We start from the raw sequence: 26,506 nt of genomic DNA on the forward strand, positions 1-26,506 counted from the left end.
GTAGATTCACGAGTTTATTTTAAAAACGGTCTTACGTCTGTGCATGATGATCATATGAGCGGAAGACTTTAACTGTGGCTGAAATCTTGGAAAAGTAAATTGAAGATGAGCTCCGTAACAATTGCCGATTGACTATCGATGTCCTTTCTGCTGTTTCCGCAAATCTTCAGATCTCTTGACACCTTCGCAGAAATCTTTGATTATCGGAAAATGTTCACGAGTTGGGTTCCAAAACAGCTGACAGACCAAAAGAAGTGGAATGTATTGGAGGCAGGACAAGACTTTATGATACGCTACAAACCCCATGGAGATACATTTTCCGCTCAATCTTTAGTCCAGGAATAATGTATGAAAGTCGAGTGAGACATTGGTGATTTTAAAAATGGACGGACCAGTGATCAAAATGAGCATCGCAGTGGTAGTCCCACTCTTTTGAGTGATGAATTAGAGGTAAAATCAACGAAACAATTGCCATTTTTCACTATTAGGAACTCTACATTGCTACTATGTGCTACACATTGTGATTTTTCTGCTTATAGTGACAGTGTGATTAACACTTTCTGATATTGCTGCAGCTGCAACGAGAATGTTATGATCTCAATTCAACGATCACTTTCAGAACTTCAAAACTTCACTTTCAGAAACAAATTATACCAAATCGTTATGACACATGAGTCAGAAAGCATAATAAAATATGTCGTGTATTAGCTCGATCCACGCTATCTGTCAAACATTCACGTTTTAAAACTAATTATTATAAACTTAAATAAAAATACAGGTATTAATATGTCTGCTCGCAATAATTAATCCCCATCTCGCAAACCTTCGTTCGTCACCACAAACAACTTTAAACTAATTAAGCGATTTTAGTTGGAAATCGGATACAGGCTGTCGGTATCAGTAGATGCGATTACAAGGGTTCTACTAATAGTACAAGTTTATCAATTAAAAGTTTTTGATTAACCTCCTATCAGCGTTTTTTTATTTGTAATTCAAATTTTGGAAGAATTGTGGTACTCATAGTATTATAATTCAAAGTTTGTTGTTGCTTGAGATTTGGCAGTTGGTCAACTGAATTTCAACTTGTTTTTTTAACTTTATTGTGATGTTGTTTTGTTATACCTTGTTCTGTCTGTCATTCAGTCCTTCAACGTATCGTTGGTGTTCAATACAATAGAAAAAACATAACCTAGCCCAGTATCTTTACGTTGACTGGTTACTACGCTCGAACGGACGTCAATTATTATAATTAATATCTTCATTAAGTGTTATGTAGTGTGTATTTATACGTGCTAGTTGTTCTATTCTGTACTTATGTTCAGAGTACTTCTGGTCTTGATCTAAAACTGTGTGATTTTTGTCACATACCACATTTTCAAAAAATTATATTCAGAAAGATAACAGCGTTTGACTGATAACATTTGGCTAGTGAAAATCTACGAAATTTTAATTCGTTCTTAAAAAGTGTGGGATCTTTTAGGTGTAAGATAATCGATTTATAATTTGTGGAAATAAGAAACTTGGGGCCTAGCCCTCTGTTACTGAATTTAATGACAGTTTTTCATACTTACTTAAGTGTTGCTTTCCTAGAAAACCTAGATGTACAAAAAACTTATAAGTTTAAAGGTAGAAGTGAATTATCAGTATCACAAAAATGTCAATTGTATCTCCAAGAGCAACATTGAGATGGAAAGAATGGATCCCTCTTGTTACACAACAGGTTTGTTAGCCTAAAATATAGAATAGGGCTGCATTTTAGTAAGAGGTCACCATAATCCAGTCAAGCAATCAAGGAACCAAATTATCGATTACAAATACTTAAACTGTTGAATACAAAAGCATTTTAATTATAGTTATATAAAATTAATTATTGCCAACTTTTTAATGTATTGAATAACAATATTGTTCAAACTTAATTCACACAAACTATAATAATATTTGTTTGGCATTTGAGTAATGCTGCAAGAACAATGGTGATTATTGTGCATTATTTGTCTCACATGCTGTCAGACATGTTTATCCTTCAAAATAGTAAAAAGTATCTAAATGTGGTAGACTTTAATAAGCGGCCTGAAATACCGGTAATGTAATTAGGTTCTAAATTTTGCTATCAGCTGTTTAGATAATCAGAAATATTGCTTATTCGACTGTGGTGGTGGCCATCGCTTATTATACTGCAGCCAAATATATTTTATACTAACTAATATAGCCTAGAGTCTAAGTAATTTTAAAATATTTTTGTAAAGTGTTACTCTGACTGCCTCAGCCTCAATAGTTTTCTTACAACTATTACATTCAAACTTATTTCAGTCCAGAATAAGATTTCTCTGCTTTAGTTCCTTATTGGGTCATCACAAGAACCGAATTAAAATTGTCAATCCATTTGTAACCTATGTTTTTCATATTGATGCATGTTCGTCCATTAAGGATATGTAGAATGTTTAATGAGGCCAAATAAAATTACAGTGTTTACTTATCCACTTTACCTAAAACAACTTGAAAAGACTTTTATAAATTTTTTTAATATATGAAATTGCTTTAATAGATTCTAAAAAAGGGTTTTTTTTTGCTGCAACATAATGGAGTGGTGCTGATAATCCTACTATTTGGACAGCTATAGTCATAGATTCAAGATCAAGATCTTTATTAGTCTTTAGTCACATACAGCAGTGCAATTGACTCAGTCAAAATTATAAAAAAAACTAAGCCTATACATACAAGTACAGAAAAACATAAACACGTTTAGGTACACATTTTAATTCAGTAATTTATTTATTTCAACGGTACAACACCAATTTTACAAATATTACAAGTAGATCCGAATGAAACCTATAATAGATAATAAGTATACAATAAAAAAAAACAAACAAAACAATATCAAAGTATTTTAACATACAGGAATTAATTGTAAAACAGAGACTACATAGCTCATGCACCACGCATCACTTCTAGTCTCTCAGGAAACCAATAGCATCCGTCCTGAAAGAAGAATTCTCGAAGAAATTGACGGAAGAAGCCGCTTCGCAGGTCCTCAGGAGTCTGGATATGCCATGGTTTTGAGTATAATTAGTTACCTGGAAACGCATACTGAAAACTGACTTCGAGCGAGTCCCTCTCGGCACAGTGGAAGTCACAGCTCCCAGCAGGTCAGGACAGTCTATATCGCTGTTGACCAGCCCTCGCAGAAATTTGAGGTCTTAATAAGCCCGCCGCAAAAAGAGTGGCTAGATGTCGAACAGTTCCTCCACGGTATGGATTGGGGTCTCCATGTACTGATACCCAAGCCTTGTTCCCAGAGCTTTGATAAAGCGGACTTACACTCTGTTGAGCATTTCGATGTGAAAGGCTTGATGAGGTGACCAAACAAGACAACAGTACTCCAGGAAAGGACGAACTATGGTTTTAATAAAGAATAACAAGGGTATGGGGAGATCTGAGTTCTTTATTGGAGCGGAGGACAAAACCAAGAAGGGAAGAACCTTACAACACTAAATATTCTTTTAAAACAATAATAATCAAACATAGTTGTGAGTGTCTTGTCTCATAGGAAGTTCATTTAGTGACTCTTTAACATTAATTAAACTACAGAATACACAATAGTTTGGAAGGAGTCATTATTTTATACTCTTTAAAAATAGGTAGACATGAATCCCCATCAGAGATATTCTTAATTGCTCTTAAAGCCTTCCCTTGCCATTTAAAAGCAGTTTTTGCATTACCTACAACTGTACCCCATAAAATAATTGCACACTTCACAAGGGAGTGAAATAAATCGTAATAAGCTGATATTAACATTTTAACACTCACACAATTTCTAATTTACGTAGGGGGATAATTTTTTACACAGATGCTCTACATGACAATCCCAACTTAACGTACTATCAAAAAGCATACTGTACCCAACTTAACTGGTTTACAATCTTTATAAACTGTATAGTTTAATGAAAATATTATCTTTACAGTCTTTTGGTCATTTACTATCAGAAAGTTTGCTTCGAACATTTCTAGGACAATTTTCAAAATTTTGTTTCTCTTCTTTCAGTAATTCATTCAAGTTTATATTATAGTTAAGAGGTGTGGTATTATCAGCATATAGGACTGATAAGCAAGGAAAATTAGATGCAAAGTCATTAATAGCAATGATAGTAAACAGTAAAGGACCAAGGACAGATCCTTGTGGAACACCAATTTCTACTTTTTTTAAATCAGATTTTCACTGCCCTGGACAACCATTTGTTTTCTGCCCCTTAAATATGACACCAATAATATAAGCTCATTGTTTATTACACTGTACTAATATAAGTATTTCTATTATGAGATCATGAATAATACAATAAATGCTTTCGTTAAATAAATTAATACAGCAGACGATTATAATTTTCCTTCAAAATTTAGTAATACCGTACTTGATTAAAAATATTCTCTACTGCTTTAACTAAACTTTCACCTGAAATGAAACCAAATTCTTTATTACAAAAGAGATTATTCACAATAAAATACCTATTAGTTGTTTTTTCATAAATTTACTCAATAGTTTTATAAATATAGCGACTAATGTAATAGGTTGATAGCTAGATTGGCTTGAGTTTTCACTTTTCTTACAAAGAGGTGTCACCTTTGTAATTTTAAGTGCTTGTGGATATATCCTCTGCTTAAGCATCTTATTAAAAAGAAAAGTTGGATTAAATACAATATAAATGATTTCTTTAATAATTTTATTGGAAAACCTATAGTAATCTTCATTGGATAATGAGCTTAAACTATTTCATTACATCAGTTGTTTTAATGTTTTTCCACTTAAATACCTGTATATTACAGCCTGTATTTAGATTTTAAAACAAAGTTATTAACCAACTCTGAGGTTATTTCGTACAGCTGAGGTTCTTCATGGATTCAGGTAGTGCATTATATAGTTTACGTCCCATGTATGATGGCTTCTTGCTGTATTGTGTGGAGTGGAGAATTGGAAGGAAACAGCCAATGTTATAATACGAGAAGGACGTATGTTATAATACGAGAATGTCTTTGGCTCGTCTCGTATTATAACAGTGAACATTTTCTCCTCGGTTGTAATCCTGTTAGTATGTGTAGATAATCACATTGTGTATGTATAGACAGATCACTGGTAGGGTTCCCAAAGTTTTGAAAGATTCTCTACAACTCTCTGTTGGTGTGAGATGTGCAAGTGTTCTGATAACTTTCTTTTGCAGGATTAAAATTCTGTCCAAGTTTTGCTTGGTTGTATCGCCCCATACTGACAATCCGTATCTGATGTGAGATTCCACAAGTGCATAGTAGGTTGTTTTTGCCATATCTAGCCCTCCAACTCACATCAGTCTTCTCACCACAAAAATGCCTGACCCTATATCTTCTTACCTAGGTTATTAGTGTGGTTGGTCCAGGATAGATCTGATTCTATAGTGATTCACAGTAGTTTGGTTTCACTTTCAACCCGGAGATTAGGAATTTCTGGGATCTCATCTTGTCGTCGACTAAAGTTGATGCAGATTTTGTGGGTTTATTGCCAGGTCATTTTGGAGACAATACTGAAGAGTTTTATTTGTTGATGAGATGATTTCTGACTGAAGGTCTTGTGGGGTTTTTGTATGGTGTATGAGTGTGGTGTCATCTGTATACATTATTGTCTCTGCATTGGTATCATTCATGAAAGACGGGAAGTCATTTGTAATAGGACAAAGAGAAAGGGTCCCTGGACTGAGCCCTGTGGCACTCCTCTTGAAACTTAGGTGGCCTCCATAAAAAAATAAGGACTGGATCCGCTCATGAACATGCATCTTTATTACAAAACAAGATCTTATTTAAAATTTCTTGACAGACACCTTGTAAATAGGGACAGCTTGGAGATTCATTGTTCCTATAATATGCTATCTACTGTAATAATGTTATTATTTTTTTTTGCAAACCATAAGAAATAATATGAGTTTTTTTATTGAAATGACTATAGTAATCAGTGGGGAAATGAGAATGTTGGAAAGTCCGTAGTTACCAGTACCTAAATGAGTTAATACTAAAAAATTCAGCTTTGTATCAAAATTGAAGTCACTTGAAAAGACTTGATATTTTCTTTACATAACAACTATGGTAGGATGTGTCCAGGAAGATGAGTTTCTTTAACAGTCAACAGCTTTCTGATGTACTATTCGGAGTACCATATCAGGCTTATCAAATTATATTTTGTTTACAGATAGATAGGATCTAGTAAACGGTTTTTTTATATCCTAAACATCTCATACTTTCAAATAAAGGTTTCTTTGTTGTCAAAATTGTACATTATTACATTATTGCTCAACACAAACAGTATATATACTGTTAATAGTAGTAATTGATAATAAATACTACCGAGTAATAAGGGTAAACATGTTTTATATAAAAAACTATGATTAAGTCACATATACATATTAATATACATAACAGTTTCGATGTGCAATATATGAAAAAATAAACATGACAATCTTCTTTTTATATTGTAACAGAAAAAATGTATATTCCATTTAGCAATAATAATTGTTATATCTAGGTATAAAATAAGAAAGTAGATCATTGAAGTGAATAAAAGGAAAAAACACGGGAAACTTTCAAATTCTGTATTTAAACTCCGCACAACCTTTATTTTGTTCAATAATATAATCAAAGCCGCAACCGTACTTTCATTGGTTGGTAACATATATTCGTTACACCCAAAAACTGAGAATGGTGTGGTGTTAATTAAATTTTAAGAGAGATACATAATGTTCCAGATTGAAATCTTTTAACCGTTTACTAAATATAGGTAGGTAAACATAGGAACATAGGAAACTTGAATTTAAATATTGTATGCTTTTAATAAAATAATGACCTTAATATGACAACAGTAAGATACAAACAACAGTCTGTATGGAATAAAGCGTTCACCGTAACTAAAGTTCCACATAAATCACTTTTAATAACACTGAAATTACTGTTATGTTGTTAATATTATCACTACAATGAAAATAGAGCAATTTAAAGCTTTTCAACGGCAGTTAAAATTGAAGAGTGAGAGAATATCTTCAGCTTGTGAATACTAGGAAAGATTCTAGAACTATTACAAGTAATAGCAGTACCATTCCAACTTGATGCTGGCTTTTTTTATTAGTCTGTTTTGTTCTTAACAATAAAATAATCAGGAAGTAAAGTTTGGTTATTTGGTCCAAAATTTTAGGTATTAAGGATCAGACAGGGCCATATTGAAATCATTTCATTGTCTGTCAATCTGTCTGTACAATAACTCTTGATAGAAAGACCCTAGAGACTTGAAATTGGAAGATAAGTTGCTCTTGGTACAAGGAAGATCGTTAGAAATCAAAAGTTCAAAGGACAGTTGTATGTATGTCTGTCTGTCTTTCCGTCTGCTTATCTGTGGTATAACTCTTTATAAGAAAGTCATAGATACTTGAAAATTGGTATTTAGCTTGTTCCCTCTTATTCCAAGGAAGAACTCTATTGATTTCGTGGTTAAAGGCGAAATGGAAGTCCGACCGTCTGTCTGTTCGTCCGTACGATAACTCGTACATTCTGTTTGATCCTTTGATACTCCGTTACATTGATTATTTTGTTGTACAATCCTGCATTGTCAACGGATAAAGAAAAGTTTGTCGGAGCTTAGTTTTGTCTCATCTTGCTCTATCTGAAGATTCCCGATTACGCTGTTTTTATTTCAAACCAGTTTGAATTGTCGACTCTCTAGATGACAGTGTATCTGTGAATCGTTAGCGTGCAACTGATAAGATAAAGTATCTCTCCAATGTCGTTAACTATAATGTGAAAATAAGTGTCCAAACGAGAAGGCTTGGGAAATCCACATAACAATATTGCCCGCTGCGAGCAACTGTCCATTACAAGCACACTGCTCTCTTCCCCGAATGTAATATTCAATCAACGAATGTTCTTTTTCAGAAAGATGTAATATTTTAGTCAATGATCTCAGAGCCAATTCGCACTGTATAAACACACAACCTGGTTTTTATTGAAATCGATTGAAGAATTCTTTCCCAAAAGAAAAATTGTCTGTCATGCTAGTTTTGATGGAGGTCTAATAATGGGAGGGTATGAAAAGGGTAAAAAAAATAGGAAACAATAAATTTTCTTTGGTTGTATTTTTTGTAGCTCAATACACAGACATAGAAATAATAATTAAATCACTGTTAGACAACTAGAAAAAGAGACTGTCATCACTTTTAGGGTCTATGTATAGTTACTTGACATTGAGTAAACATTTATTTACATTTCTCACATTTAGGGTCTAAGTGGCTCATAAAGAAAAATATTTTATTTCAGAAAAACATTTTAATTTCATTTTTAACCCTTTTAATACTCTTCCATTTGACCTACACTGAAACTAGCGTGGATGACATTCTGCTTCTTTTTAAGGGAAATTTTTCTATCTATTTCAAGGAATACCAGGTCTTGGTTAATGAACTATTTCTGATTTCGTTATAAGGAGAGAGTTTTTGAAATGGGTTAATAAAGTTCTTTAAATTCATTATAAAATAGGGTTAAAATAATACATTGTCTCTTATGCTTTGTCCACCATTATCAGATGACCAAACAAAAAACTTTGACTGCTCTGAAATCGCTCACAATTTATTGATCCTTGTTATGGTTAATAAATACAGTAAACTGTTTCCATTAGTCATCTTTTTATTTATGTAGATAATCACAACATCGTAATGAAGTGTTTGGTAACTTCCAGTTTAGTACTTGTGTTCACTAATAACGTGTATTTATAAATTCTCAGGTTTTTTCACTTTTGTTGACTACTAATTTATCTATTAATCAAATTCTATAACGGTTTGTATTACTTGCTATATAGAGAAGGTAATTGTGATAAAAGTGCACATTTTTAAGGATATATATGTTGTGGAAAGGAACTTTTTTGTTAATACACTTGTTATTTTCAATGACTCATTATCGAGAAAGTAGTGATATGCTAGTAGGAAGTTTACTTATTTCTACAGTCATATCATGCTCTTTGCAGATATCTGTACCTATATTTTTGTCATGACAACCGGCTTCAGCAGTTTATATCCATACTGTTTAATACTCTTCTCTTGATTAATCCAACCTTGTGTACCCATATTGTTTCTGTGGGCTTCTGATTACATATTTTCTTACCCTCTTTGTTGTTCTCAAAGATTGATGTTTCAATAGATATCAGATGTGATACAGGATTTCCTTGATCAGCAGTATCTAATACGTTTGAATGAGAGAAATGGGCCTTCTAATAACCTGTGAGATCCCCTAATCTTACTACCCCTCTTGACTTTTCTTTTGTCACTGTTTAAAAGATTTTGTGTACGAGACATTAGAAAACAATGTAGGAATACTCATAGCGCGTATTGTCACTGTAGCAGCAGAAATGGGGAAAATGTTAGTAAATGCTAGAAATCAACATTATAAAAAGCTCAACTTTGAATCAATGCAAACATAATGAATTTTAAATTGTTTTTTGTAAACATTTTATTTTATTTTCGTGATGATGTTTGTTTTGTTTGCAAATAAATTTTATTTAGCATATTTAGCTTTGTGTTTTCCAACACAAATATGTAATTAGACATGAAAACTTGTTAGTGGCAGGCTTATAAGAAATTCTCAGTTTTGACAAAACTGAGTCAACATAGACAGCGACTCGAAGTTTATCGGGGGAATGATAATTAACTATTATGTTGGTATAGTTCATCAGTTGATGAGTTCGTCAGATGTGGATTACGCATTTGGATAGTAGCCCTGTTCACTTCGTTCTGTAATTGTGTTTTGATGTAAAAACAAAATCATAAAGCTGTATACAATTTACATTTTTATCAGTGTAATAATATCAATATTAATTTGTTTGTTTCCATAGCAACGAGCTTTTGTTTGTTTCATAGTTTCCAGTACAGCTGCCAAGTGCGTAAAAGTTTGATGATGCTCTATTGTTGTCATTAATTGATTGCCTAAGTAGTGTTATTTTGTGCTTTATCTGATATCTGTTATTGATAACAATGGATGAAGAAAACTTTTCAGACAATGAAAACTGTCATCATATTACAGGCTTTAGACGAGAGTATTAGCACAACATTTCTCAAGAGTAAGCCGTGTGGTGCTGATGATCAAGCGATAGAGTTTTTTATTAATTGTTTTTATTGTTTGTTTTATTTGTAAATATGGAGGAAATTACATTTTTCTTTATTGAGCATGGCATTTTCCTACACAAATCTCGAATTGGACACAAAAATTTCCTGGCCACATTCTTATAACAAATTATTCAAAAACGCAGGCAACGATCACAAGTTTATTGAAAAATGCTCACATTCAGAACCTTAATCAACTTTGAAAAATATGAACTTTTATTAGATCCTATATATCATAAGAACAAAAAAATAATTTTTTACTAAAAATATTTTGACTTTTTATTTAATACTATAAAATATATAAATATAGTTAAAAAAAAATGGTGTGTATACAATTTTATGAAAAGCAGTACATTAAACTATATTGGATACAATTCAAGATATAAGCTAGGCGCTAAACAAATACATGCTAAATCACATTATTTTGTATTGTGCACTTTTGGTTAGTGGTTTAGAAGCTGTGTTAAAATATTGATTCAAGCAATTTTTTCAATGTAGTCCTAAAAAGGTTAAATCAGTACGTCTCTTGGTTTATAGTGTAATATTATTTATTTTAGTTTTTGAATTTCAAGCAATGTATAATCTAATATGTTAGATTGCTTAATTTCTGTAATAAAATGTACTTTATTTTCCAGCAACGTTTACGCAATCTTCTGCAAATCATTGCGTATAATATCAATCCCTATGAAAAATGTCCTCATCTAGAAAAGAGTACAAGAAAGAACTGCTATTACTACACCCTACACCTGACAACAATGTCTGCACCGTTCTATACAAGCGAGAAACTGGAGAGTGACAACCCAAAATGGGCCGATGTGGAGATTAACCAGGTTAACGGTGCGGCTAATGGTGAGTTTGTTTGTTGTAACATAAGTTAGTAAGTTTTGGCAGCAAGTTGGAATGCTGGATGAATAAGATCTGCATTGGCGACAATATAGTCTATTTAAATATATATTTATAAATTCAGATGGTACAAAAAGTATTATGTATTAAAAAATACTGCTAAAATATTATAAAGGTTTTTTTCTGACGGAGTAGAAAATGTATTTCACCATTTTCGCACTGTGAAATAATTAATCAAGGAGAAGGTGTTTAAGTCCTCCTGATTTCAGTTACATATTTTATCAATTAAAAATTATTTTTAAAGGAGAATTTGTTGCAGATTTTATTTACTTCTATGCCATCCTATAGGGTATAAGTATATTTTTAACAACATTGCTAAAATTAATAAAAGTTTTTAAAATGGAGAGATTTATTGTATATTTTAAAAATATAAATTTACATGTTGAATTTTATAACATTAAAAATTGTCTATTTGGTCTCTACCACCGGATTTAATCACATTTCATCAAGAATAAAATAAAATTCAATGTTTTATGACTTTGGAATAGATTTTTGGGGATTGCAGTTTGTGTAAATTTGTTCAGCTCTAGCGGGTTATAAAAACTAAAGTGTTTGGAACATTACTAGTGTATTTAAAAAAAATATTTTATATCCTATTTGGGTATCATCTGCTACAACTACATGTCAAATTTAGTCAAAATTAGTCATGATTTCAAGGGGACCAAATTCCAATAGATACCCAGTGTATAGATTAAATGTAAAATTATATACATACTGTGCTTAAACAAGATACCACTGAATTAAAGGTATTTTTATCCATTAAATATATATGAAATGCTCTTAGTTTAAAAAACACTTGAATGTTTTTATTCGGCCATTAATACAAAAATATATGCAATATTTCATTAAAAAATGTTACTGTATAGGTTGTGAGGTTATAATGTTACTGTGATCATGGCATAACGAGCGAAATACGTGTCACGAAATATAAAGTTATAAGAGGGTTGAAAAGTTAAGAATATGTTGGTTATTTTCTTAATTTATTGACTATATAGGATATCACAGGATTCCTTCCTGAACATGATGATGCATTTAGGAATAGCAAATAATTGTTATTATCATCAAACTGGCAAACATTCTTCTATATAAACATTTATTAGTAATACATTAAAAGTAAGTATTTCTGAATGTAGAAACACCACTAGTTTCTTATATCATATTCCAGAAATTGTTTAAAAAAATTACCTTTTTAAAGTTTTGAATTAATTTTGTTTCAATTAAAAAGATATTTCTTAACTAAATTCAACAACTGTACAACAATATTCCATTACGTAATCCATTTCTCTAAAAATAAATAATTTTATCATGGAATGATAGTTTTGTGGTGGCTAAAAACCACGTAACTGGATGCTGTACTTGGTTGTATATGCCAACATCATAATGTTAGTAAATCAAACCTTCAAAACAGTTTTACATGATAACCATCGACAAATAAATAGCAGCATTGTGCCGTTATTGGTTCAGACCACACACCTTTGCTAGTGGCTCAGATGGAACTATTTAAATTAAAGAGTCTATGGTCTCATTAGACAGAGGACATTTGATTCTGTACTTGTCTGTATGTGTTTTTTATAAATTGAGGTTCTCAGTGAATAGCCAACAATACAAAAACTGAATTTACGGCAGCTCTTAATGTGGGCCATGTCTTATCACAGTAAATCTGCTCTAAATCAATTCTGTATTATTCAATTTAAATAACTTTGGTGTCATTAGATTAATTGTGATAATATCCTCTAAAACTTGTTATTCTTGTACTTCTTGAGAAAAACTGCTGGATTTTAAGATTTTCAAAGTTTAAAAGTTTTTAACTCGCCCTTTTGAAAATACTAAAGATAATTTCTTGATATTTTTTCAGTAATTGGCCTTGTTATCTTAAAAATTTAAGCCAAATTTTGTATAAATTAATTTATTGCTTTTAGAGATATTCATATTTTAATAAAAAAAACACATACAAACAGACAGGTGGGAAACTAAGCATCAAAGACCCATGTTCATATGGTAACATATGTTTGTCTTGACCTGAGAAATAACATGGTATAAATTTGTCCAGAGAGTTATAAGTTATGTGACACCCTGTATATGTTATGTGACACTCTGTACAATACATAACCAGTTACATCATCACCAGTTCACATCGACAGGTGGCAGTGTTCCATACCACCACACTGCTGTGGAGTTGCTCCTGACCTCAGACACTGTGTCAGCACTGTCCTACTACACTACCTGAAACTGCTGACACTGACAAAACAGCTGCTGGCAGTGTGACTCTCGTTGCTCCTGACCTCAGACACTGTGTCAGCACTGTCCTACTACAATACCTGAGACTGCTGAAACTAACAAAACAGCTGCTGGCAGTGTGACTCTCGTTGCTCCTGACCTCAGACACTGTGTCAACACTGTCCTACTATAGTAACTGAGACTGCTGAAACTGACAAATCAACTGCTGGCAGTGTGACTCTCGTTGCTCCTGACCTCAGAAACTGTGTCAACACTGTCCTACTACAATATCTGAGACTGCTGAAACTGACAAAACAGCTGCTGGCAGTGTGACAACTCATTTACAAGACTTGTTGATTGTCAATTAATCAAACTCATATACAGCAACATTGTGATGAAAATTGTTCTAAAAAGTAGAGCAGTTTTAGTTTATCTCGACTTATTTCATTTCCCCAAGAAACAGAAGGAGTTTTTGGAAGATATTCTATGCTGTAATTTTGGACATTCCAAGAAACAAACACTACCAACTAGATGCCCTAAAGTACACACAGCCTCTTTGATGGCTGTTTCGAACTAGCAAAACTTGCAAATAATAAACTAAATATTTCACTGCAAGAGACAGTCTTCAACAAAAAAAGTAGGTAATTCTAAGCAATATATGGGTCAACCTCGATTTTTCTCATATTACAATATAATGTTCCAATAGTCAATTAGAAAAGGAAATGACTAGAATTTCTTGCTGGAAAGCAGTTATAGGGAGCAGGCAACCGCCAGACGGTCATATATTGCTTAGAATTACCTATTAGTGATCAGGGGCACTGACGTGATCTGAGCTTCAAATTTGGAACTACTCGAGTTAATTTTTTTTCCAAAAGAGCAAGCAGCGCGAAGCGCTGCGCAGCGGGCAGGCATCGTGCGTGATCCTTTTTTTATGAAAAATTACTGATAAATTGTTATTAAATATTACAATATAATCAATATATATCAATTCACTTTCTTCCGGTTACGATCAGTCTTTTCTATCTTGTTCCAACATCGAAACACGTGATCCGTTTCATTTAAGGTCATTTGACCCCCACAACTCGGACATGTTTTATTACGTGGTCGTACAAAAGATTTCTTAAAGTTACACTATCCTCAGAACAAACTATAAATGACGCTAACGTAAACTCGCACAAATTACACAAAAAAGGATTAACATCCGAACGGCTGCACATCACGATAGCAACTGATTAGGACCGGCCGCCAGTGACTGATAACGCCGCGCGGACTGAAATTAATTCAGTATATACCCAGATCATGCACGATGCCTGCCCGCTGCGCAGCGCTTTGCGCTGCTTGCTCTTTTAGAAAAAAGATTAACTTGAGTAGTTCCAAATTTGAAGCTCAGATCACGTCAGTGCCCCTGATCACTAATAGGTAATTCTAAGCAATATATGACCGTCTGGCGGTTGCCTGCTCCCTATAACTGCTTTCCAGCAAGAAATTCTAGTCATTTCCTTTTCTAATTGACTATTGGAACATTATATTGTAATATGAGAAAAATCGAGGTTGACCCATATATTGCTTAGAATTACCAATAAGTAATTTCATTAAAACTTTTTATGTGAGATTTGTATTCTTAGGAGTGTTAATAATTGAAACAAATAGGCAGCTGTACATTTCCGTCTTAGATTCAACTATTGCTTCATGTCTAATGGCTTACATATCTTCCACAATGATTAAGTCTTTTTTTAATCTCTTGCTCGTAATCAAACAGATAAATCAATTAAAAGATATGTGTGTTATCTATAGATTACATAACTATAGATACTCTTAAATAAGACATTAATTATACATGTTTAATTGATTCAAAATATAGACTTTATAAGTTAAATACAGATGAATAATCTCTATAATGGAAATAAAATAAAGTTCTTGAGGCCTTTTTTTCGTTTATCTGCATTTGTTCTAAATACATTGTATTTGGCCACTTTTTGATAATTGGGAAGGGGAGGAAATGTAAGGAAAAAAAATTCTAATTCTAACCCTTATCTTGTCAAGAAAACAAACAGGAATTTTCTGGACATTTGCCATTGTTCAGTGAGTGATACAATACAATCAGTAATAATACGTTTTGAGATCTGCAATCTGATCTCTTCTTCAGGTAAATGGCTAAACTAATGCATGACTACAATCTAGGTTAAAGTAAACAAAATATACCAGAGTGTTGTGACACGTATAAGTCAGGAACAACAGCCATGTTGTATGTTTATTCCATACACACTAACTCTAAAACATGCAGTTTGTTGGATCTTATTATAAAAGTTACAATTTGAAAAAGTTTGTTTCCTCCGTTCTCTCCCTATTTTGAAGACAGGTCTACTATACCTGTCTGTTTGTTCTAGAATAAGAAATGCATAAAACAAACTTCTGTTAGTCTAATGAACATACATCAAACGTTTAAATTTTATTTTTATTATCCATTATTAAAGGTGTTTAATTAATTTTCCCCCAATAGTATCACATACGAGAATCAACATATTGAACAATTGCAAGTACTAAATACATTTTTGGGATGTCTTGAAAACATCTGAGTCAAAAAATATCTTTGTTTGTCCTCAGGGGTTGTGATACGCGTATGGTGTCATCCGAGCGATGGTAGTGAGCAGATGGTCACTGTGTGGGGTGTCTACTTCAGTGGACTCTCGTACCTCGGCCCTCGACTGGTGGGCACCGATCCCTCGCAGTTCAAGAGCAACACCATCGTCTTCCACATGCAGGGCGGGTACTTCACCGCCCCCCACTGCTTCAAGGAGGCACGACCCGCCAGTCGGGTGCTCTCTGCGGAGATACCCGTCACGGACATCAGGCCTAGTTACTCCGTCAGCCTCCTTTTGCGGTCAGTTCTTGTCAGACTATGTTATCTTATGGAACTTTAAAGTGTGGCAAAATATAATAAATTGTGTTCTGCGTTTTTAAAATTTTACTACACAAGTGACCTTGTGCATTATTTGATTGTTTGTTTGACAATGCACAGCGTGGGTTTGACAATGTTTTGTTGTTGGAAGGATACGAATCTATCACATATTTGGTGGATGACCAGGTAGTTCAGTGGAAATCACTATTAAAAAAGTTGTATAACTAAATAAAAATGTTTGATTAGGTTGAAAGTTAATGAAACCAAAAGAATTGTTGACCAGAAAAAATAATATTAAACATGGCTAAAACAGATAGGGATGGATTCAAATGTAAAACAATTCTTTTCAAAGACCTTTACAGTGAGATAGGCTACTACATAATGTTCCTTTCTATTCACCACCATTTGTGTTCATTTTAATTTTTTTGGGTGTAGGACAATTTTGGCAACTATTTTCAAGTAGCATTTAATTTTATTGCGATTCCGTTTGCAGATTAAGAATATGTGTTTCATTAACGTATTTTTAAGTGTTTATAAAATATTAGTTTTTGTGTAAAGTCCCAAATTAGTTATTTTTTGGACTGTAATTTTGAAATAACAAAATATTTTTCTAAAAATAGTTTTTTTTAATAGAGTTTTTTAAAACTATTTACTACGTGGTGCAGGTGTAAATTTGAAAATTGTTAGGTTTGAACACACGGTACCTCCATTTTTGGCACACTGTATATACAATCTAATGGAAATTTAATGGATGTTCTACACATGATTAAGAGAGTTTTACTTTGGTTCTATGTTATAGCTCTAATTGTTCTCCTGATATACATTCAGTACACCTTATCTGTCTCACCCTGTATATCGCAACATTGTTAATTTGTGAAAAATTTATCCTTTATCGTAATACAGTTAAATTTTGAAAAATAAAAAAAGAAAATTAAGTGGAACATACATAAAATCCAAATGTATGTAAAGCATAAACCACTATTAATGTTCTACATTATAAAATAGCAATAATAGTTTAATCTAGCTATAGTATGAGACATTTTTTGCAAGCCTAGCTGTATGGACAGTTACCACATCCCACTTCCCCCTCACCTTGCTGTATTACTACATTGTCATATCAGATGATTCTAAGTATGAGGCAAAGCGGCGACGACGTCTCGCTATGTTCCGGCAGTTTACATCTACTTTGTTCTTCACCATTCCAGTATACCATGTTTTTTTTTATTATAATTTTTTATTAATGTTTTGTAAATACGTGTTGATTTAAATCGTAAAGGTAAAAGATTCAGGAAGATAGATGAGAAATTAACATGAGTATTAACTATTGCTCAAATGTTGAATTAAATCGATTTTCCATCACTAATTATTTTTCTGTTACAACTGACAACACTGCATCACAAACCAGGATTGTGTTGTACTATAGTTGGAGTGGGAGCCTAATTAATTTAATAATCCTCAAAATCACATTTCACCCTTTGTCACACCTCCTGACTTGACATCCTCCTGAATGTAACACATCCTGTACAGTCTGTCCCATTGAATGTTTATGCCGCAAGATCGGGCAATGTTAGTTGAAATGTTGAATTTCTATGAATAGAATAGGAAGCTACATGTTTTAAGTAATATATTGCTCCTTATGTTAATGGTCTAATTAGTAATGTGTTGTATTTCAGATTGCACTCGATACAGCAGGCGATCAAGCAGCATTCAGTGGCAGCTGCGTCGCTGAGAGAGCGCATATCGGACGGTGGCCTGGGAGCCGGCGAGACGGGGGGAGAGAGTGCCATGTTACGTCGTCTGCTGCACCGCACGCGTGCCCCTGCCCCTCCTCCCCACCACCACCAGCTGGCTGCCATGCGCCGTGAACTGGAAGAGGTTAGGTTTCGGGTCAGCCTGCTCACTCATGAACGTGACAAGAAGAGTTCTCAGATCAGACAGAAGATTGCGGAGAAAAACAGGCTGGTTGATGAGAATCAGGATAGAGGTAAACAAACCTCAGATTGTTACTGTTGAAGATTCCCCCCCCCCCAAATTACAGTAAGAATTTGCTTTTCAAAATGGATAGACATTTGTTTGAACTTCTTGATAAGTTAATTTGTGCTTTAATTTATTACCATAATAACTGAAGTGAAAAGTGATGCTTATAGCTTTAAGGAAGCCAGTCAACTCAAAATCATAGTGGTGCTATAATACAGTGACCTTAAAGCCAATATTCTCAAGATTTGACTTAATGAGATCCACCTGTGGTATTCCCAAAATTGCCAGACTCTGCATATCTGTCAAATTCAGATTCTGTATTTAAATATTCTTAAAATCCAAAACAAGAGTTACATGTTACAAGATTTTTACAGGAAAGGTTTGTTAGTTAGTGGTAAATTCTGTTTAATGAGGTATCATTGTATTGTATACCTATGCAATGCGAAGTCATAAAAGAAATGAATTACTACTTTAATACGTTGTGGTGATAAATGGGTTGTATGAATCCATAATTATAACACTATCCTTTGATTGAGAAAATAACTTTTAAAAAGATTTAAGTGAGTCATCGCTTCTGTAAAACATTAGCTGACAACTGTTGTTCTTGCTTTCAGATAGAGAGTTGATGGAGAGGTATAGAGTCTTACACAAGGAGGTGGAGAGGCTGAAGGAACTCAAACGGTTGACGGTCGATGTCAGAGATAATCTTTACTCGACCACTTCAATGCTTCAAACTCTGAGGAGAAAACGTATTGCCGAGTTGAACATAATTTATCCGATTAGTCAGGTGAGAAATTTATAATCTACTGTTCCACATGTGTAACAGTTATAGATATGGTTAGTTATTTCAACACAGAATTGTGTTAGATGGTCCAAGCAGCAGTTGAGTAATCTAGATATCAGTGTGTAAAACTGTAACACCATGAGTAGGTTTTAATGGATACTGGACTGAAGTTGAAGTTGAGCAAAAATAAACAAGTTATTCAGCACATTTGCCTTGAAATAATTTTGTTTTAAAAAATCAGGTTGGTCTGCAGAACTATTAATAAAACTATGATTTCCATATGAAAAAAACTTACATGCCTAATACTTAACTGCCAAGATGACTGTTTTAGTAGAGGTAGTCAGGATCAACTTCACTGTAGCACAAAAATCACGACAACTTAATTTTTGGGAACATCAGCAACATGAGTAGTCAACTAGTAAAAATGTATAATTCATTAGATCCTATCCAAATAAATTACCTTATTCTGTTTTCTAGATGGGTGACGACAAGTTTGCCATATGTGGAGTCCATCTGCCCAACTCTGAGGACTTTGCCGGCCATGATGAGGTGATGATCTCAGTGGCACTAGGTTTCGTGGCTCACTTGATTCAGATGATAGCCTACTTTCTCCACATACCTCTCCGCTACCCCATTCTCCATGCTGGCTCTCGCAGCAGGGTCATAGATCATATAACGGAGAAGATACCGGACAAGGAAAGAGAGTAAGAATCTTATACTATGGTTTGTGTTTTTGCTACCCTATACTCCATGCTGGCTTAAGGCCAGGTGGTGGATGGAATTTCGTGATAAGAGAAGTGATGTTATCAGTATACACAAGGATGTTGAGATGTTTGATATGACACACCCAACAATAGAGGGTAAGTTTGAAAATGTATTCTAATAATTGCAGACAATGTTTTTTTTATCTTTTAAACTTTTTAAATAATATATTTCTATACGTTTTTTGTTTTGTACCATCTAGAATTTAAAACATTCAATTATCATTGAAACGTCTTGATTTATTAATATTAAGCACAACAGAAGAGGAAAATTCCTAATCCAACAGTTGTAGATTCAACATTACAAACAATTAAATTATAAACACATATAAATTGAGTTATAAAATTAGTAAATGGATCAATAGTTTTTTGTTGTTAATTATTACAATGCATATTGATTCTATTGGAGAAATGATAAAAATATATTGTCCTTGTATTAAAAATAACTAAAAATGGAATGAAATCCGCTATTTGAAATTTATCCAAATTATTGGGATATTGGGATTCAGATATTGAAACTTATTAAAGAAAAGAATCAAAATTAAATAAATACAAAGAAACATGTTTTTTGGGAACAAGAATTAATTATTTTTAATCGGGCCTTTCCTAGCAATATACATAATTGTACAACTAGCGTCAAACGTTACTGTTCAGATTCCCGTTGTATTCGAGAGGAAAGGAGAAGCTCCAGTTCAACTATGGAGTGTACTTGCTCAATAAGAATATAGCCCAGTTGAGATGGTACTGCAATCTGGTCACCCAAGACCTCAGGACCACACTGCCCAACCTGTTGGCCTTACTCAACCTCAAGCCTGGCCACAACACGTGAGTAACCACGAAAGCTAAATTATTTTGGGATACAAGGATTCTCGTTCGTTGGATGGATTAACGAACAGTAAGAACAACTTTTACTTGTTGGTTGTTTTGTTGAATATTACACTAGATGTTTTATGTGGGATATAAAATATTACAGGTATTAATTCAGGTCACCACAACAAAAAAACCTATCAATAGAACATAAGTCTAAAAATGTTTTTTTCTATCTATCTATCTGTAGTCTATGTATTTTCAAAAATATAATTTATTCATCAATGGTTTGTATCAGAACGTTCTAATTTAACTACAATTAAAAAGACTACCTTTTGACCTTCCCAGTGCTAATTACAAGTAAATCATTTTAAAGTGCTGAGCCATTTCCAAATACATTACTAGGCTTCTTTGAATGTTACTTTTTATATATCAAATTTTTCACTTAAGCATAATCTATAAAACAAAGAACTAAAATAAAATTCATAACATAGTCTTCATTATTATATTTTTGTAAGTGGTGAATTATTTTTGTTCTCACATACTTTTAAAATAAATTGTGTAATCACAAATTAAAATAAATAATAACAGTTCTAAAATTTAAAAATTATTTCACAAAACTAAACTAAACTAAGTTAAACTGATAAAGTGGCCAAAACAATGCTCCGTTGGCCAAAATTTACAAATATTGTAGACTACAACAGGAAGGATCTAGAACACTGAACATTGTTTTGAAGAAATCATTTACAATCTATTTAGTTAGCAAACAAAAGCTAAATGTATGTTATGAGATGCACAGAAACTTTTTTAATATACAGCAAACAATGATATGTCATCTATAAATTCAGCTTTACAGATAATTCTCTGTTAAATCTAAATTGTATAATTGTTAGTTAAAAACAAAATATGCTGTATTTGGGTTTCTAAATTATATTTTTTTATTTCGCGAAAGCAACATAATTTTATTGCTAACATATTCACATTACTTTATGTCTTTTGAAGACACAAATGATTCAGACAAATCATTTTTACTCATATTGGAGAAAAATGAGTAACATGAACTAAATTAGTCACTAAAGTTCAAATATTAATCAAATGTTTATTTTGGAAAATGAATGTTTAATGCAACATTGTTTGTCAACAATGCCAGTGTATGAGTACTCAAAATATATCTTCTGTTTGAAACATTTATTGCTGGCTAATAAGTTTGCTTGTAGTCAAGTCAAATAACCTTTTAAAGGAAAAACTAAAATCAAAAGATCAGTGTTACTGATTTTATTTGTTAAAAATAAGTACTTAAATGTTTTACAAGACTGAATTTTTTATGTTGTTTAAGATAATAAGTAACTTTAGAGTAAACTGCTAAATTGGCATTGTATCAAAATAGCCTATAAACAAAGCATGTTTCAAATTTTTTCGTGGCTGTATTTGATTTTAAACCATTAATCGTTGTAAGTAACAATAATTTATCAGAGGACATAAATGATTTTAAGGAGATACATTTAATTTTAGTGTTTGTAGCTGCTCAATCTGATCTGTGATGTAATAAAATTTTGACCGGAAGTCTTCACAGTTATATGATAAGATAATGCTAGTCTAGTGTTTGTTTGTCAAAGGTCAAATATTGATTGAAAATATGGACGGATAAGGAAGTGTTGAGATAGTATAAATGGATCAAGTGAATGAATCACAAGTTTTCTGAAGTAAAGTGCTTGACCGATGTTTTAGACTGAGAATGAATCACAAGTTTTCTGAAGTAAAGTGCTTGACCTTTGTTTTAGACTGAGAATGAATCACAAGTTTTCTGAAGTAAAGTGCTTGACCTTTGTTTTAGACTGAGAATGAATCACAAGATTTATGAAGTAAAGTGCTTGACCTTTGTTTTAGACTGAGACTGGAAGCCAGCAAGAGGGCGTTGTCCAGCTCAGAGCTGCAAGGAGTGGGGGTGCGGCTTGTGAGTCCGCCCAGTGCCCGCTACCGCACCAAGTCCGCCAACTCACCGCTGAGCTACTCCTTGGACAAGGGGCTGGATCAGCTGGACCGCTGTGCCCACCACATGGACCCTCCCGAGGCTGCTCCCAGCTCAGAGGACGATGGTCAACGAGAGTTCTTGCACTCGTGGGCCGCCCAGGGCCCCGCCCCCACCGGTTCAGACGTGGACGACCCCGCCACCAACAACGGGGCCGAGACCCTGGCTAGTTTCATCAACAAAATGAACAGTCCTATAGTCGTGAACAGAGTTGGTAAGCGTACTGAAGATGACAAAACAACAGATAAGGATAAATCAGAGGAGAATGGGTCCAACAATGCATTCCAAGTACATGAGACCATAAGGCAGGTGACTTCAAGACATTCACCTGACTCTTAGTAAACTGTGATTGGTTTTGATAGGGAACTAACACTGAATGGGTCTTTTCATTACAGTTGGAAATTCCATTAAAGAATCCTTATCCTTTCCAACTTGAGTCAGAAAATCATTTGTTTAGTATATTCATATAAAAATGTGCTCTATTAAAATCAGGCTTTATCTCCTGTTTATCAAAAAATACTCATTAAAAATGAGATTGATATAAATTTTATTGTTGATGAAATCTTTTGTCATTAATAAATAATATTTCATAAAATATATCACAATTTTTAATGGAAATCAACTCTCAGAGAACTTTCCTAATATAATATAGAAAATAGACGATTTTATTTTATTGTTATTTGTAAAAGAAAATAACTTGAAATTGATAAAATTATTGGTAAAATGATTTAGCTCAATCAATTTATAACATGAAGAAACACATTTGTTGTAGTATGTCCTTTTTATTAATAAGGAAATTATTTGTGTTTGATCATTAAGGACCCGATAGAGCCATTGTAAAATCGTTGTACATCCATCCGACTGTCCGTGCGATAGCTCTTGATAGAGAGTTCCAATAAACGTGAAACTTGGTACATAGGTTCCTCTGGTTTCAAGATAAAACCCTATTGATTTTGGAAAAAGGGGCCAAAGACCACTCTGTCTATGCAGTAACTCTTGATAGAAATATCCTAGCGACTTGAAACTTGGTATATAGTTTCCTCGGGGTCCAAGCAAGAACTCTATTTAAAATTTTGGAATCAAAGGGTAAAAGAGTAGTCTGTTGGCCATGTAATAACTCGTTTGTTATGATAAGTTGGATCCCTAATGCTCTGTTGTATCGAATTTCTTTTAGTTTAGTATTGTGTTTGAACCATTTTTGTTTGTGTAGTTCTGAATTTCCAGTTCCCTCTAGTATTTTGCTTGTCTCCTCAAAATATGTATTTTTTTGGGACTTCCATCAAAACCTCTCCTGTACTATAGAACATCTAACTTATTTGTGCTCGCTGTTCATATTTTGGAGCAGTCAACTCTGCTAGCTAATCCTCTACTATCAAGACGTAATAAGATATTGGCTTTATATGGATAAAATTTCAAGTTTGAAATGCCAATGCAAGTGGTGATTTTAACAAATTCACCCTTTGAGTGCCACTGGCATTTTTCCAAGTAGCAAGCTTTTGTGAAAAAGCTGTTTTAAAATAACTATTTAACAGATCTTCATAGTTTTGTTGTTGTTTTTTCCAACTAAATGAAAAATATGAGACATATCATTACAAACAAAATTTGCTTTATTCAAATATAAAGATTTCAGTTTTTATAAACAATTTTATTACTATTTTTGTAAAAAGTTAGGTTTGAGACAAATTTGAGTGAATACAGATTTTTTTCTTATACCATGCGAAAAACCATTATAATATGAAGAAATTTCATATATTATAACATTTTTTACTGACAAAAAAAAACATGTAAGGTGAAGGTAACATTTTACTTCAAATTACAAGCATTTAGGAAAAACATGATTGCAAAAAGTCAATTTATTTTCATGGATTTTTAGAATAAAAGATTTTTTAGAAAAAAATCCCCCACTTTTTATAAAATAAAATGTTTTAAGTATATTTTATTGTGTACATATTTTTTAACGATTTTTACAGTTATACCGTGAGAAAGGCCATGAAATTCTAAATGAAATTTAGGTATAATATATGATTCTACAGCGGATTTGTATAAAAGTTTCACTTTACCACTTTGCTGCAGTAATATTCCGTTGAAAGTTTTAGACTGTTTTAATTGCCAATCATAAGTCATGTGCAAACATTATCACCCATTGTTGAGGCGTCTTATCAATGAATGTATCTCTCATAAACACGAAGCAAATATTTTGGTTTTATGTGTTTTTTAAGTGGCTGATCACCTTGTGACATGGTATTTTATATGGCCTGATAACAGGCTGGTAATTATGGCTAAAAGCAGTTAGCTTAAAATGTTTTTAGGTCACAGTAATGAAAGTAGGGTAATGTAAATCATTTCACTCTGCTAAGGGAATTGGCTCAAAATTTTCACAACAGTAGCTTCACTTATATGACTATCCCAATAATTTCTTGAATGTAACAAATTTGGTGAGGAGACAAAGTAATAAAAAATGTATTGAAACCTCAGTGGTAAATGCAGGGGATGAGTGGCAAAGACGGTAGTGATGTGAGTGGCAACTTTTCTGCCGCTGTATAATTCTCCCTCACCATCTATGCATGATTTGATGACTTTGGACAAGATGGTGCAGGTTGTTGCTTTTCTAAAAGAATACGATCTTAAGAGGATAACTTTGATTAAATAAATTAAAGTGGAAGGGCGTTTTACTCAAATAATATAAAGTTAACATTTCTGCTTTCGCAATTGTAAGTTTTTTGCGATTATGTTTGCTGGCATTGGTTACGCTTATTACTGATTTGCTCGTTTTGAACAGAAACAATGAGCAAAAGTCTTCCGGAAGATTCTAATAGCATACAGGATCAATCGGTACGCTGTTTCTGTCATCTGCTGTTTGAGCTTATCGTAGCCATCGCCACCAATCTTTAAGTTGAACAAGAAACAATTATTGAGTCGAGACCTGAGGATTTTACAAATAAACTTTCAACCTTATTACAGAATTCAAGTAAGCTAACAAATTGTGTATACGTTACATTTTAACTGTCATATTACACAAACCTATCTTTGATGTTTCAAATCTTGTGGAATTTTCAACTCTAATGTACAAGAAACTGCATGGTTATCAAAGTGCTTGGTGCCTTTGGCTGGAACCAAAAGTAAACGACTGATATTAATTTCACCTTCCAACGTTTTATACTGTATTATTTAATTGTTTTGAGAGTGAACTGTTATGTACTCGTCTATGTATTATTAGTTGTTGAAGATTGCTAAACCGGCTTGCTAAGCTACTCAATGTTATGTTCTATTCCTAGCGGCTGTGGTTTAGATGTAATGAATTAGTTACCTGTTATTGAATCACTACACTGATTTCTCCCTGTTTTTCCAAGTTTTTATGCTTTGCAAAGAGATAATGGCAGAAAAAAAGTGCATTAAGGATGAGGGCTCTGTGATTAGTCTGCAATTTCATTGCCCAAATTATCAGGTACAGCTGATTTAAGTAAAATCAAAAACAAATGTACTTCTTGTTCCTCATGGAAAATAAATGGCATAGTACGCCATTAAAGTCTAGGAACCAATAGCCAAATTGCATTGTATAAGCACATAACCTGGTATTTATTGGAATCGAAGAATTTTTTTTAAGAAAGAAATTGATTGTTGGCTTTGCTAGTTTTTGTAGAGGTTGAAACAGGATGGTATCAAAAGAGATAAAAATATGAAATGACATTTTCTCAGGTTGTATTTTTTGTAGCTTGATATACTTAAAATTACAAATGACTGTTGGACAATTAAATGATACTTATATCACTGTCAGATGACTATATAAAGACTGAAAGTAGTTATATGGTTAGCTGTCACTGATTTAACGTTTATTTATGTGTCTGATGTTTGATTTTAAATGTGTTAAGCTAAGACAAACATTATCTGATATAAAAATTAACATTTCATATTTTTAACACTTTTGGTACCATCCCGTTTCAGCCTTCACCAAAACTAGTGCGACTGATTGGCAAATTGGCT

The 26,506-nt window shown here is 33.1% G+C and overlaps 1 protein-coding gene across 1 annotated transcript; it reads left to right on the forward strand.

Moving 5' to 3' along the window:
- Positions 1-1,139: 1,139 nt before the first annotated feature.
- On the forward strand, positions 1,140-25,843 carry LOC124364379 (UV radiation resistance-associated protein-like). The gene is made up of 8 exons (XM_046819788.1): positions 1,140-1,720; positions 10,784-10,997; positions 15,873-16,149; positions 17,841-18,151; positions 18,759-18,931; positions 19,406-19,632; positions 20,344-20,514; positions 22,384-25,843. The coding sequence occupies exons 1-8, from the start codon at positions 1,655-1,657 to the stop codon at positions 22,862-22,864; spliced, it is 1,920 nt and encodes a 639-aa protein (XP_046675744.1). The 5' UTR covers positions 1,140-1,654; the 3' UTR covers positions 22,865-25,843.
- Positions 25,844-26,506: the final 663 nt, after the last annotated feature.

The sequence above is a fragment of the Homalodisca vitripennis genome, chromosome 6 (genome assembly GCF_021130785.1).
Source record: "Homalodisca vitripennis isolate AUS2020 chromosome 6, UT_GWSS_2.1, whole genome shotgun sequence".
Taxonomy (NCBI): Eukaryota; Metazoa; Arthropoda; class Insecta; order Hemiptera; family Cicadellidae; genus Homalodisca; species Homalodisca vitripennis.

Excerpts from the sequence above, each read along its gene's own strand:
- LOC124364379 (XM_046819788.1), top strand. The coding sequence starts at position 1,655 with ATGTCAATTGTATCTCCAAGAGCAACATTGAGATGGAAAGAATGGATC. Across the intron at positions 16,150-17,840 it reads TCCGTCAGCCTCCTTTTGCG|ATTGCACTCGATACAGCAGG; the intron begins GTCAGTTCTTGT and ends GTTGTATTTCAG. Across the intron at positions 19,633-20,343 it reads ATACCGGACAAGGAAAGAGA|ATTCCCGTTGTATTCGAGAG; the intron begins GTAAGAATCTTA and ends GTTACTGTTCAG.